The 16,562-nt window shown below is 33.2% G+C and overlaps 1 protein-coding gene across 1 annotated transcript in view; it reads right to left on the reverse strand.

Annotated features, from left to right (window-relative positions):
• Lin28b (lin-28 homolog B) overlaps nt 1–9,194 on the reverse strand; it is a 112,586-nt gene extending 103,392 nt beyond the window's left edge. The window contains exons 1-2 of the mRNA XM_058574858.1: nt 9,161–9,194; nt 1,416–1,603 (exon numbers count right to left, since the gene is read on the reverse strand). Of these exons, the coding sequence (XP_058430841.1) occupies nt 1,416–1,603; nt 9,161–9,194 (222 nt within the window). The remainder of the gene's footprint in view (nt 1–1,415; nt 1,604–9,160) is intronic.
• Between the last annotated feature and the right edge of the window lie 7,368 nt (nt 9,195–16,562).

Here is a 16,562-nt window from a genome sequence, read left to right on the forward strand (position 1 = left end):
AGGAAAAGATAATAGAAAATTTAGCTTCGTTTTGCAATATAAAATAGAAGGCATAAAATTCAGTAGCCTGCATGTGGACTCCTATTTATGCATTTAAACCCTATTTCAATTCACAAATTATGCTGATCCTTCCACATGTAAACAGCCAATAATGATGACCAGGCCTTAAGAAAAGGAAAACACACCATACAGCAAGGTCAGGAAGCTGCCAAGCACCATAGCACAACAGAGCAAAACAGGATGGTTTCATATGTTCCTATTGTTTACACACATAATTTAAAGATGTTATTACAAGGGTGGGTGTAAATATTTCCAATTCCAGAAACATACAACACAGCATTAAATTAATATGTCATTTTCAAGTAGAGATACTAAGTATTTCATCTATGTCAACCTGTATTATTAACAGCCATTCATTCAATTCTTTTTAACTTAGACGTCAAGCCAAAATAAACCTCTTTTGTCCTAAGCCTCTATTTCTTACTACAAATTCACTTTAGAGAATTTATACTTCCTTAACTTATTTTGATGGAAAAAAAATAGGCTTGCAAATTGTAATTTTTTTTCTATAAAGAGATTAATTAATAGGAATGAAAAAGGAAGTGGTATTAATTTATTATTTCCCGGACAAAGTTTTGAATGGGAAGCAATGACATGCCGCCTTGCATTTAAACATCTTTAAAAACTACAATACAATATAAGCAAAGGTGGAAATTTATCCCAAGTAACAGACAAGGACATTTTAAACACACAATCTAGAGCCGCCTTTGGCCACATTTTTTTTTTTTTTTCAGTTCAGTCTCTTAAAGAGACAGTATCCTTACACCAGTTCCCTACAGGGAGTACATTTCTTAAAATGTTTAACTACCAAGAATTCTCTTTGGCATTTCTACAAATCCATTCTAGCCCAACAGTGTTCTATTTTGTTTTACTGATTTCAAGGCAGGCAACGATAATTAGAAGAGCTACTGTGTGACTAGGTGTCTAAAATAAAAACATATACATTTCATATTACAAAGAAATGTGTTGCTTTTGTTTTTAAACCTTAAAATGATCACTGTTTCTTCATTCATTTTTTCCACTCATTTATGGGCAAAGGCGACCCAGTCTTTTGTAACCAATAACACCGGAAACTACAAGAAGGCAATTTCACTGCCGAATGAAAAGGAGGAAATGCTAATAACGTCAACCAGGGTCCGAATACTCCAATATCAAAGATTTCATTTTCTGTTTAGGAAAAGATATCCTGGAAGGAGCTCACACACGTGCCCTAAAAACTGGATTACCACGTGATTTCAAAGAAGATTTGTGTCTTTCAATATATCTAAGAGCACATTATCGTACATCTATTAAAATAACTACAGATCAACTCCTCCGCATGGAAAAAGGTGAAAAGGGGGAAAAATTCGGCTTACTTGGTGTACAAATACATCCACCGGAATATCCAAGGGGCTTCCCTCTCGGTTTATCATGGAGATGAATCCAAATCCCATGCGCACGTTGAACCACTTACAGTGGCCAGTTCCGTGCAAAACCTGGGATTCCTCCTCTGCCTGCTCTGGCAGCTTCCCGGGCTCTTCTCCACCACCTTTGCTTGCCCCGCCTGAGATGAAACAGGACAAAAAAAAAAAAAAATCAGTCTGTATTTCCATATTGTGTTCATAGAAAAAGGGAGAGAGGGGCTGTTGGTGAGAGAGGGAAGCGGATTGAAAAAAAAAAAAAAGTAAGTAGTTGGAATCCTTTCTCATCTACAGAAAATATTTTAAATGAAAGGTTAAAAGGAAGCAGGGGAGGAGGAAGCCACACTGTTCTATCGATCATAGCAACTTCCACGTTTCTGTACATACGTGTACTTTTTTAACTCCCGTTTTTTTTTTTTTTTCAGCCACATATTATATAGTACAGCATGGGAGACTTTACTTGCATAATGCTCATTTAACACTGATCCCATTTAGAAAAAAAATTCAAATAAACTATTTTCTCTGGCGGTATGAGGAGGAAAGAGAAATTGTGAAGATGGTAACAACTACTAGTTAATGCACACGCGGCAGCAATGAATCCACAGTTATTCGCAATGTGCACTCCCCTCCCCCCATAAGTTTCAATTAAAGTTGGGGTGGAATGGGGGAGGGGGCAGGTGTATAAAAGTTTTCTTGGGCTCACTAACTGAAACTGCGCTTAATCACACTCACACAATTCAAACAATAGCCCCCTGAAAGCTTTTCAAGTTGTGAATCAGTGTGGGCGGTACAAAACATTTTTGGAGATCTATAACAATAGGTTTGCATAAAGCCCCATTGCGCGATAGGGGGTGGGGAGGTAATGCCCAGTATTGGGGTAAAGGGGGAAGTGGGGGACAGGCGAAGAAGGATGAGAAAGAGGGTGGGGGTGAGAAAAGAAGAAAGAAATTCACAGTAAAACAATAGAAAAGAAAATTAACCTTCGGCCATGTTGCCCCACGGGCCCTCTGCTCCAAACTCGTGAGATGAAAACTTTCCCTTTGGAACGGAGTGATCTTCTGCATCAATCTAACATCTTGATTTTGTGCGTTCACAAATTTAGCTCGCATGGTCTAATGTGCTTTCCTTCTTTTGATTTTTTTTTTTTTCTCGTCTCTCTCCAGTTTCTGGCCCCCCGAGCACACGTGACTTTGTCAATTACATGCTTTCTTGCTACTAATTTCACCTCGGATCCTTAAGGGGCCGGCAGGAGGAAGAGATAACCAATCGCCATTTCATCTATGCTGACATCAAAATAATTTATGAATGAACACGAAAAACTCAAACATGTTATCTTAAAGACAATTTGGGACGCTTCTTTACGATAAATCAGAGTGCTGATTTTGTGCTTCTACTTAAACACAATGGAGGGTCCTTGTGAATCGTCGATTTAGAAAAAATCATATGTACACACGCGTGCCCTATCTAAATAATCTCATACCAGGGAGTCATTTAAATAAAGCAACCCATGTTATGACTTTTTTCTCTTAAAATTCAGCTACTTCATAGCAAACCTGCTTAGGACCAATTTCATACTTAACACTTAGAGGAAAATATATAATTTATAAAAATAAAGATTAAACCCAATTACATCCCCATTCAACTTTACATATTGTAATATATACATACCAAAAAAAGCACATAATTATCTAATTGTGTCTCAATTTTTTTTTTTTATATAATTTAAAGTTTCACGGGGGGGGGGGATCACTATCACCTTTCACGTAGTCAAATTGTGTTTAGATTTATCAGTTTGGGAAATTTTAGAGGGGGTTGGTAAGGAATTGTACTTCACAGGTTTCTCCGCCATCTCTTTCCGGGGGAGGAGATGTGATTAATGACTTCCTAAATAACAGCCCAGTTTTCCAGCCTAACATAGAGTGAACCTCAATCAGTGGCGATTGTTCCCCAAGAGCAAGACCACTTAGGGTGGAGGGGGAGGGGAATGCTGGGCAGGGGAGGTGCCGAAGAACCTCGAGGAACCGCCAGGAGAGGTGGCTGCAGCGCGGAGCAGAGAAGGTGGGGGTGGCGGGCACTGTGGGGTCGGTGCAGAGCTGCACACCCAGGAAAAGGTAAATTCATGATATTGACTGGGCCATGACATTTTAAATGTCCACTACCAGCGGGCACAACAGTCGAACAAATGAAAATTTAATAACGGATTAGGTTCTTCCCGTCTCTTCCCCGCTGGCCCCCACTTTCAAAATGCTTACTTTTTAACCTTTCAAATTGGTTCAGGAGATTGTTGATTAGGAGATGCTGACAACATCACCCCCCATTGAATACTAACTACAGTAAATATTACAGATTAACTAGAAATGCTTTGCTTTCTTTAAAATATAAAATGTAGCCTGTTTTGAAAAATTAAAAGACCCACCAGTCTTTTTCTACCCCACCCCCCATTTCTTAAACAAGCAGTTTACGGAAAAACTAACTGCACAGATACCACTTCCCTTCTGCACCCTCCCCCACCATGCCCGCATCCCCCTCCCCATCTCCAAACAAGTCCATGTTCTCCAGTGTTTCACACATAAAATGTTGGGATTTTGAATGGAAAAGCTATTGAAAACCCCACATATACTAATTAATACCTCTTCCTCATATTAAACAACTAAAAATAAATTTAAACTAATTAGTTCAAATATAAAGAAATCGGTGCATATAAAAATGGAAGTTATTTTCAGCTGTTTCTGATAAAAGGTGTCAATCAAAACTGATCAATTTCGAAAGATTTTTTTCCCTATGTTTCTTTTGTTTTTCAGGAAAGAGGACAAGCTTTCTGTTTTCATTTATTTTGAGGGGAATAATGTGCCAGCTGTTTGGGAGGGGGAAAATATAAAATTCCAAATTATTTTGAAAGTGTAACAAAAGTTCCACACTTTGAAGATTTATTTCCTAACAAAACATTTACTAGGCATTGTTTTAATGGCAGAAATTGATTACTTCAATTATTATACTGACTTGAGTAACTTTAATGATAGCATTAAAGGCTAAATATTACATGCAAAACAAGATAGAAACTAAGTTTTTATATCTTAAAGAATTACTTTTAAAAACCAATAGAGAAGAATCTGAGAAAATATTCAATGTAAACCGATGTGAGGTTCTATTATTTATGTAAAAATAATTATAAAATTCACAGGCCAATATAGTTTAGTTTTGTAAGACATGATAAATCACATTTTATCTCTTTCATTAGAACATAGTTTACTCACAAGTCAGGAATACAATATGCAAGTGATTCTGAATCTATTTATTATTAAATTTAATAAAATTCAAACTTATCAATATGCGGATGCAAAGTGAGGGATAACATGGCTTAACCATATTTGGATGGTATAGTTACACAGTTGTGCCTGATTGGGGGCTTCCAGTATTAGAGGAATTAAGGTAGGGTTCACTGGACTGGTCACTGATGTCAGAGGTTATCGACTCATTCATTTCCTGAGAGGGACATCAGCCTTTCAAGTTGTGTAGAAGGCTTTTTTCAACTGGGAACCCTGAGAAATACTCTAAAATTCATTCACAAAGAATTTAAGGCAAATGTATTTACATACCTTGGGGTGGGTTAAAGAAAGGGGGAGAGAACGGGGAGGTTTTAAGGAAAAAGAGGAAGGAGGAAAGGAAGTTAAAAAGGGAGAAAAGGGAAAGCAGGAGACAGAGAATCCCACTCACCAATTCTGCCCCCTCTCTAAATCTTTTGAGCCTAAGATCCTTTTATAAACTGACCATAAGCTCTTATAGCTCATAGAGCGTTTCTTTCATATAAAATAGTCCTGTGAGTCTCTTACAATGCTTTCCAATTTGTCACCTTCCTTAAGTCTTCTGGTTTTAATTCTTTTCTCATTTCCTACTTGTTTTTAGTCCCAGAAAGACCTGTGTTTGACTCAAAACTCATGTTTTATACCTGAGAAAGCCAAATGTTTTATAGCTTGATTTATCATAGTTCTTTCAAAATGTCTTTAAAATGAGTTCAAGTAGCTACAAAGAATCGTCAACGCAATAGAGGGGGAAAAAATTAGAGACAATTTAACACATGCCTGTTGGTCATCACAATCTTAGTTTCCCTATTTTAAAAGGAGGTACATGCTTTCCCAGCTTAACAACATCCCCGGTCCCCCCCCCCCCCTCCGCAGTGCAATGTAAGGAACCAAAAGGTGGTTGTTTTCAACTATAAGCAATGAATAACTTCTATAAAAGCACAAACAATGCTTGGTTCTTAAAACTAGGAGGAAGGTCTGCAGCACTACAGACTCTCCGGTCTCTCCTCCTGGCAAATAAGACACAGTCCATAGCCCCTGCGCGGCTATAATTCCCGCGCCTCCACGCGCCCCCTTCGCAACAGAGTCCCCTAGTCCCTGGCCAGCAAATCTCCCCTTTCCTTCCACCTCCTGCCCAGTAACTTCCTCTCACCTTTCTCTATTCAGTCATCTTTCCTTTTAGTCATCATATCACCACCTCCTCTCTAGAATTCCAGCCATTCAAAAAGCTGATGTTGTCTTACTAATTAAGAGACTTTTACATTTGTCGTCTTGTTCCCAAGAACAAAAGAAACCCTTGCCTTCACAACTATGTCAAAAACAGCGGGCACAAGCTAGCATTTTTACTCAGTTTCCACATATACATTATGATTTGAGTCCTTTATAGGATGCCAGAACCTACTAAATTTAAGATAAGTAAGGTCAAGAGGAGAGGGAGAATAGGAGGACCCAAGAAAATGCCTGTCCCCGCCCCCACCGGCCGTGCCTAAAATGGAGCTGTCTTCAAACAGACCCCAGTACAGTCCTACCGGTCCTATCAGGAAGCGGTGAAAACATCACCACCCCAACCGGTGCCTTCTAAGGGTCTGGTAAAGCCGACTGGAGGGGCTGGACGCTTGGCTAGTTGGTTCTGGGGAACCCTGTCTGTCCTGTTTTCATCGTTCCCGCTGCAAACTGCCAACCCACACGTCGGGGAGGATGAAGCCAGCCACTACGTTTCAGGACACCACTTGGGAGTTACTTTCTTGACATTAAAAACATGGAATTAAACAAGGAGTACCGACTACCCGTGTTAATCTTATGGTAGAGGCTCCTCAGAACATACAGGCACGTTGTTTTTGTTTCCAGAAGCAGAAATACGTTTTCATTTAATTTTCCTATCTGAAGACAAGCAAGCTCTGGCTTAATACAACTGTTCCTTTTAGAATTTTTCATGGCTGCAGGAAATCTTAAAATTTTCTGTAATGCCTTCTTAACACATTTCTCAGGGAATAACTAAGCAAAATTGTGGAGATACAGGTAAGGATTAAATTTTAAGTTTGCCACTCAAATTGCCTTTTTGTTTAAAAAACAAAACAAAAACAAAAAACAAGTACTTATAAACTCTTCCTTCTTTTTGGTCAGTTATGTTTCAACAAAAATATTTAGAGCAACAAAATCATTTCAGAAAAGGGGCGTTATTTTAGGACCATCATTATTGTAGAAAATACCTCTTTGGAAAATAAATTTCAAAAACAACTGTTATATTAACACACTTCGCTCCAAATAAATAGAAAAGAAATAAAATTTTATGATTACCACTTCTAAGTATTTTCCAAGCACACTCAACAAATACTTGCTTAAAAGATTTTCATTAAATTAATAATATTATTAAAATCACATAATAATAAGCCTTTCTTTGCTTAGAATAGCACAAAAAAGTTTTATGATTTATTTGAAAAATAAAAGGCACTATTTTTGATCTATACTACTTGAACATGTATTTTTTAGGATTGTTTGGATGGTTGGTTTTTGCGACAGTCTCCTTAAATTGTCCAGACCGACCCTGAACTGTGATCCTCCTGCCTCAGCCTCCAGAGTAGGTGGGCTTACAGACATCCACACTATGCCCAGCAATTTAAAGATGAAGATCTATAGTAAATATTCGGAGTTTGTGAAGAAAACTACAATTTATTTTTTAAATTTTTTTTTAGTTGTAAATGGACACAATATATTTTTTATGTGGTGCTAAGGATTGAACCCAGTGCCTCACACATACAAGGCAAGCTCTGTACCACTGAGCTACAACACCAGCCCCAGAAAACCACAATTTAAATAATGCAAATATATAATTCTTTCACTCTCCCTAAAGCCTTGAATCAATTTATTCTTTTAAACTTTATCACATCAAAAGAAATAACTGAAAGAAGACTATGGACTGTATCCCAGGTATTATTTCAATATTTATACTGTTTATTTTGGGGGGAGAGGGCAGGTATTACAAAAATAGGGAGAAAAAGAACAGTGGGGAGTAAAAGATGGGAAAAGTGAGAAGAAATCTTGGGTTTTAAGGAGGTTTGTGTGGGAAGAAAATCTATGGGAAAAGAGCAACCAGTTAGAAACTGGAATTCAGAGTTCTGGTCCCATTCACTAACCTGTGGTCTTGGTCACCAATTTTCTCTGGGCCTCATCTATGAAATAAGATTGGACCCAGTTGATATTCAAAGTGGTTTAGATTAAAATGTAAACTTTAGAAATAACCTTCCTTTTGAAGAAAGTGGTACCTCTCCTCTCCAACTCCCTTTTAATCACAAGAAACACAGACATGAAACTTTATTGCAGTCACTTAACACATTGGTGTTAACACTATTTCCCAAAAGAAAAAAAATGTCCTTGGACTGCCCCCTATTTGCCCCTAGAGAAAATGCACAATCAATAATAAGGGGAAAATAGTTGGTATATTAAAATAATGTAGCAACTTTTGCAACTCTTCTTTTTCATAATATTCATTAGAGCATCATCTCCATGTTAAAGGATTCATTCTAGAAAAAAGTAGTGCTTGTCAAATGGCAGTACCTATCCCAGCTTCCTCCACTAAACCTTCTGATCCTTACAGCTTTCCTCTGGTTACTCACAATCCTTATTTGTTCAGTTTAATAGAATATAATTTTATTTGTACTTTAGAATGCTCATAAACTTTGCTTTATCAGCTCTCATGTGTGTTTTCAAAGTACTACTAATCAAAAAAGTATTAAATTCATCAGGGCAGAATTAGTAACACAATATCATTAAATGAAACTTTCTGGAAAAGTGTGATATAAGTTAACTTCAATAATATGTGAAAATATATATCAAAATGTTAAAAAGTTCAAAAAGACTCAGTTTTGCAGTAGGATTAGTAACAAACTTTGACATATATACATGAAAAACATTGTAAATGGTGTTTCCTGAAATAGAGAAATTTTCTCACAAAAGTTGAATATATTATATTGTACAACTTATGTTACAGTGAATTATTTGAAACAACACCATGTCTCTATTTTTAGTTTAATTCAACAGATATGTGTTAATGCCTGCTGGAAATTACAAAAATGAATAAGCCACAAATACTTTTCATTCGTTATCATAAGCATTTAAATGTTATTATATAGCTTTAATTCAAAAAAGGGAATCATAAATTCCAATACTGCTAAAATCAGAGGGAAAAGGAGTTAGAAGATGCCATCCATGCAATATGGTGGTAATACAAGTTTTATAGATGGACTGATCTAGATGGAGTCTGGTAGGACATGATGCTCATCTTGCCAAGGCAGAAAGCCAAAGTGCAAAATTCTAGAGGGCCTGTCAAGTTCTCTCATGTACCACTAGTGGTTTTATAAAACATCAGTTAGGTAAAATATTTAATTTAAAAAACAGACTAACCTGGGGCTGATGAAACCTGGTTGAATGACCTCATCGTCTTCTGAAGAACCTAAAATCAGAGAGCTCAAGTCAGTACTACATTAATTGCCTATTTAATTGCCTTTTCTTCAACTTAATGGATCATTAGAAAGCAATAAAATGTCCAAGTTTTGACTCTGTGAAGTGACCTGTAAACTTTTTTTTTTTACAGTTTAAAACTCACCTAGCAAATTAGACAACCAATTGGCATAAACTTGTCTTTTATTTCTATTAAAAGACATGGGTTCAAAAAAACGTTTAAAACAAGATTATTAAGATGGAGTTAAAGACGACAATTTCATAAACAATGTAACATTGTTAATTTTATGCTGTAATTTAATAATTCCAATAATTTTTCAACCACAGTTAAAATTTACCTAACCTACATTATGTGTTTATTCATGAACTAAACTGTTCTCCTCAGGTATATTTTGGAATTTAAATCATCAGAAACAAATGATGATTATATACCATTGATACTGAATCTCTGTTACATTCAAATGCTTTTTGATAGAAAATAACTTTAATACATTTAGTCACTAAGTATATTTGAAGGTATCTAATATACATTAACCCAGATTTTATAAAACAAAACGTGTTCATTTAAAAATAAAAGTATTGGTGTTTCTAATATATCCATTAACAAATGCACAATAAGTGAAACTTGCAATAAAGAGACCATCCAATATTAGCAATTGAAAGGGAAACTCCTTAAAAAATAAATAAAAAAATAAAAATAAAAAAAAGAAAGGGAAACTCCTGGTTGCCATGGAATTATCATATTTATCCTTAGATCAGAATTATTAAGGTTTGGAAACCCATTGGTTTGAACATGCACCCACTCACCTGCTACCACACAGGGTTGTCCTTAACTTTTAGACACGTCTACTATATTAAACTCATACACAAACACACACACACACACACCAAAAAAAAACTATTATGTGCAAATTCTTTAAGTTGCAATCTAATTTTCTTCTCACAAGGAAATGGAAGCTTTTCCAAGTGAAGAGTTCTACTGAATATTGACCCAAGATTCTTCTTACAAAGGATGTCAATCCCACTGAGTAAGATTTGAATAAAGAATGTGAACAAAAGGCACGTGAACCTCTGTACATTAAATCCTTCAGTTATCCTGTGTTTACAACCAAGACACAAGATGACAGACTCTAACTTTAACAAACTTCATTATTAAAACATATTATAATAGTATTCCTTTACATTTGAACCGTATTTCTAGTTTATGTGTGTGTTCTAGAATGTTATAAATATTTCAGCTAAACCCTATTACTTTTTTATTCTAATAGCCTGCAGCCTATGCTTAAACCTATCTATTTGTATTTATAGAAAAGTTCAAACCAGTATCTTTAAAGATGTTTAAACACAATAGCACACAAGGTTTTTAATAACATAAACTTTTCAACTAATTTGAACAAATTATTATAAATGATAGGTTTAATAAAGTCATATAAACATAAGATAACTGGTAAATATTTTTTAACTCAAGAACTGTTTTGAGTATTTGGTATTTTAAAAAGCCAGTCAACTTGAATGGTAAAGATATTCAGATTTTTCACTATCCAAACTTACCTTCAGATATTTTTAGTTATTAATAGTTTTAATATTATCTCATTTTCAAAGGAAAAAGTAAAATGAGAATTATTTCACAAGCAATTTATGTATTTCACTGACATCTTTTTGGTTTTTTTTTTTGGTTTGAGTTTGTGATACTGAATATTTACCCATGAGCATGGCACTCTACTCACTCCTTCTACTCCTTCTTGAGCCACATATTTTACTGATGATAAGTAATGAATTTTTTTCAAAAACAAGAGTTGGTAAGCAGAATTAGGTTTAAATGTGAATATTACAATCCATCCACCCAATATTAATTGAACAACCATGATAGGGATGAGACAAGTAAATGTCATATAATTTATTTAAAATTTAAATGTTCATATTCTTATATGACTATTTTTTGAAGTAACAATAAAAAATTATTTTTAAATGTATGAATATTCCAGAACAGCTGTTTACATGTGGGTGTTTTTACTTAACATTACAATTGTGGGAAAATATTTCATATAACGTAGTTCAACTTTCATTAGGAAACCAAATCTAATTAAAACTGTGAAATCCTGGAATACATTTCTCTGCCCCTTCACTGGACTAGGTCCTCCCTGTTCATCATTTAGCTCTCCACTTAGAGCTCTTTTTCTTACTGTTCCATACTGAGTACCATGCCTTTAGCATGTAATACTGTATTGTAATTTACTGTAATAGCATATGAAAGCATTCTTTCTCCCAACTTAACTCCATGCTCTATGGTGGCAGAGCCTGTTGTACACTTTGCTCCTTATTATAACCCCAGCATTCTTTAGTGTTCAATATATATTTTTTAAATGAAATCAATGACTCAATGATTTCTATACTTGAGCTGACACTAAGATGGCTTTTTTGGGGGGGGCTCTATTCTTTTTCTCTTTCTGCATTTTTTTCATTGATGCATTAGTTTTACAGAGATTTGTTGTTATATATTTGTACATACACACGATATAAAAATATAATTTGGCCAATATCAGTCACACACACAAAAAATAAGTCATCTTTTCCTAAGAAAAAATTTGATGAGCAATTGATCATTTAACTATTCCAATATATTTATAAATCATGTGTGTGTGTGTATTTCCTTATTTCCTATTTTCTTTCTTTTAAATATAGAGGGGATGGGGTATAGCTCAGTGGTAGAGCACTTGCCTAGCATGTATGAGGCCCTGGGTTTAATCCCCAATACCACAAAAAAAAGAAAAAAAAAACCTAAAAATATACATATGGATTCAATGGATAGAACTGCCTGATAATTCTCCTCTAATACATTCTTAGATTTAATATTTCCAATTAAAATATATTAAAATATTCACGTATTTTATATATTGTTCATTGTTAAAATTCACTACTTGTAACTGAATGTAATGGATCTTTATGGTATTCATTCAAAACTGCCAAGCTATTAAGCCCAGAGAATTAAGGGATGGAATAAAAATAAAATACAACTTCATGACATAATACTCAAAACTTTATTTGAATTTAATTTATATCTTAACTTTTCTAACATTAATAAAGCGCAAAAGTCACTTTACAGCAGCAAAAAAGGATTTAATGATTGACAAAAGCATTAACCATAATAAAAGAAAAATCTTTTCATTACTTATTATCACAATTCTCAACACTTAAAAAATAGTTAAGATAACTTTGTTTCTATTACCAGTATTTTCTAAAATAATGTAGTTGTAAAATACACTATAATTTGCTGAACATTCACTTTGCAGTTTATAACAAAAACGAGTCTATTGAATGTCTCAACTATCAATGTACTTTATACTTTAGTACATTTATTGCATTCTTTGGAATGCAAATAGTTGAGAAAACCTTTTTAAATGACATTACTTAAAATTATACAGCAAACATACTACACAAACATCGGAGTAAAACCTAAAGCACAAAAATTATTTATATTGACTAAACTCAAGATATAACATGTACAAATATTAGATGTGTAAATTCAACCCTGAAGTGAACATATGTGCTTTATCAAAATGTTTTCTTACAGTGTCATGTAAGAGTATATTAAATAGGAATTAAAAGCTTATTGTAACTATAGTTCACAAATTAGTCAGTAGATTAGATTCAAATGCATCCTAGGCAAAAACAACATAAAATAGTTTACAATATTTAATTGAAAATCCTACTGTAAATTTGTACATGCTGCTTCTCTGTTACATTCTCAATTATATACAGGTAAAGAAAATAATCTATTAAAAATGAAAGTTACACAAATATTTATATGTGACTTTATATAATTAAAAAACTTAGGTTATTGACATTTTCACAAATTCATATTTGGTGAAACATTTTGAAAATTATTTTGAGAGGGGAAATTTTCTATTCAGGAAAAAAACATTTTTTTTTATTGGTTGTTCAAAACATTACAAAACTCTTGACATATCATATTTCATACATTAGATTCAAGTGAGTTGCATTCTTTTTCATATTTACAAAGCATATTATTCAACTTATAATACATTATATAAAACAACCTTAAGTTAGAGAAGATACATTTGTAATATAGCTGAATCACAAGAGATAAATTTAACTTTCTCCATCATTTTACAAACTGAAATTTTATTGGTTTCATAAAAGAAAGATATGGGCAGTTTTATCATTCTCTTCAAATGCTGTAGTAAGAATTTATTCTATAAAATAGAAATTTCAATGGATAAAAACTTTAGTCAATTAGCATACTGGAGAGAGTGTGAAAGCAATGGTCATAGCACAAATGTTAATTAGTAAACACAATTATTTAACTTAAATGTAAACAACACAGTTGAGCCTCCATACAATTGAGGCAGACTACAGTTGTTTTTTCTAGTGCAAATGTTTATATTTTCCAATATACAAAACAATAGTTTTATATAATAAAGCTCATAGGTGAATTATTGCTTAGTTCACATTAAGTAAAAGAAAAATAAGAGAAAGCAATAGTGGATTAAAGAAAGAACCAAAATTCCCACCTTCAAAAGGCTAATCAATATATTTTAAGGGCCCACCATAACTTTAAGATTAAAAAGTTAAAAGTAGCTTCTTGATATAGTACACAGAAAATTTTTATTTGAAGCACATTTCAAATTTTAATACACAATACTCTTAGTAAATAGAAATTTATAATATTGCCAGAAATATAAAATGAGTAAGAACTTTCAGTGCATTCTAAATATTTTCAGTAAACACGTTTTAAAACATTTCAGTATAATAAAGAGATGCTCACCTTCCATCACTGACAGTGACATATGGTATAATAAATGTAATATTCTACAAAAATAATAGCATTTTAACTAGCAGAGGAGATTAAGCCAATGAAGTATTGTTAAAAAAAAACAGTAATTTGTAGATTTTAATAAAATTTGAAATCTGCCCAAAAAACCCCTAGTCTATTTTTTAGTCTATAAAATATGGAATATTTTAGCTGAAATACTTTTGAAGAGCTGAACAAACATTATAATTATTATATTGTAATACAAGAATTATTTGAAAAAATAAAAGCATTTCAATTCTGTATTCTCAAACACATCCATAAAAGAAATACTGATTTGAAAATACTTAGAAAATTTAAAACATGTTTTTCCACCATTAAAATTGATCATTCAACACTAAGTCCTTTTTTCTATATAATTAAGCTTTTGTTCAGCCATGAAAAAAACTAGAAACTGATTGCTTGAAAATGAGCTCCATGCCCTTTGTCCTGGTTTGTCACCTTTGACCCTTAATTTGATGATCCTGTGTATCAACCCATTCTATTTTAAGGAAAATAATGTCAAAGTTCTATTCTTAAAATAGTACTTTTCACTGAAATAGTAAATGCATTAAACAGTCCTTATCAGGTAATTTCTACACTTGTCTCATACAAATGAGACAAAACAAAAACCTTAGATCCACTGTATTTACTAAAATTCTACATCTCACACAATGTAGAACACAATGTATTACTGTAAGCAATGAAAGCCTGGTTTTGTCCTGCTTCAAACAATAGAAAATTTCCCCAAAGTGCTAGATCAAATTCATTACAATTTTAAAATTTATATTCTTTTCTTTATTGCCTGAGTGATTTCTAATTTGACTACATTTGATAATCACATTTTTAATTTTGATAGTGCCAGAATATGAACCTAAAATAAAAATTGCTAACATGAAGCTCATACTTAATCTTACAACAGCATCAACTAAAATTGCAGTTTTTTAATTCATTCATTACGTACTTAAACTCATTTTAATGTCTTATGTGGAAATGGCAGCTTTCAAAGAAAGAGAAAATGTCTAGCATTGATCCTATTGATTTTACTGATATTATTCAAAATCAATTTTGTACAGTAAATTAATTGGGAATAAAATTTATCACAATGTTTGGTTGCAATAGGAATCAACTAGATATAAAAGTATAAATCAAATAAAAATGCATGTGAAATATGTATCTCTAATTTCCTATAGTTATGATGTCACTTGACCCTCTACACAATTTCTGTGTACAGTTTTCCGTTAGATTTAGCAGTGGCCAATATGGCTGTCTTGATTCAGCACTATGGTCAGCGACTTTTCATAGTGTGTTCTGTCAGGGAAATTCAGCACAGTAAATACTATTATAAATGTATGTGCTGAGCAAGTTTCTCAAACCATTGTAATTCTATATATCACATATTCCTAGATATGTTTGTATAAATCAATCTTAAGTCTTTGAATGTAAAGAATTTTCATTGTCCAGCCTGGCAAGCTAGAAATTCTTTATAGCTAATAAAAAATAGTACTTATTAATAAACAAACTATAGTTCCTTTAAAAGGCAAGAGAGTTGGGTACAGGTTTAAAAACATCTTAACCTAAAAACTTTGAACATTTAAGAATTTTTAAAGAAAATTAAATTCTACTAAAAATACCAAATAAGAAAGCCCTTTAGCTGACCAAAATTTTAACACCCCATTCAAAAATAAATAACTTTCGTTACTCCTGAGTTGATTCATATCTGTATCCTCACTTTTCTTTTTCCTTAATCAACTCAACTATGGACTACGATAAATGTTTATAGATCATTTCTTGGTCAGAGCTTGTTAATATAATCCTCAAATTGGTAGCTATGCACAGCATTTTTTAAGTCCCTATACCTGAAGACTGTTAAGTATACCTGTTTTATATAATAACTTATTTTATCCTTAATCATGATTTGCTAATTATGATATTCGGTGCTAGAAATTCCAAAAGTGATGTGATCAGATACCAAGCATTACTGAAGCTTTAAGCAGGTAAGATCTTAATCTCCTTCTTCAGCGTCAACACAAAAACAAAACAAAAACCTTAGATCCACTGTATTTACTAAAATTCTGGTGGCTTTTTGGAACTTACATGGACAACACTCTTTAAAAAATAAATCATTCTGAAAACTAGCTTTGAGCACAGCCATTTTAAAGCTCAATCTGCTTCACTTACAAAATATAGGATTTATCATGTTTCCCCATATTCCAGAATATTTTGTATTGAAATCCTGATTAAATTCATATAAAACTTTTCATTCTTTCTGAAAGAAGTTTGGTGATAGAACATATATAAGACAACTTACAATCTGAGGATTAATGAGAACATAATCATTGGATCACTTGGTTCCAGACCTATCAAGAAATATGGATAGTTTCAATACCCAATATGCACTGCAAATTGATTCAATTCTTTAAATTTTTATATTAGCAACCAATGATCCTATTTGTAATATGCAAAAATCTAGTAAAACTTCTTACTCATTAGGGTATTGTTCCCCTCCCCGCTGAGGAATAGAAAGAGGCCTTG

Source organism: Marmota monax, unplaced genomic scaffold, assembly GCF_021218885.2.
Source record: "Marmota monax isolate L192 unplaced genomic scaffold, Marmota_monax_Labrador192_F-V1.1 WCK01_AAM20220418_F8-fsc00013, whole genome shotgun sequence".
Classification (NCBI taxonomy): domain Eukaryota; kingdom Metazoa; phylum Chordata; class Mammalia; order Rodentia; family Sciuridae; genus Marmota; species Marmota monax.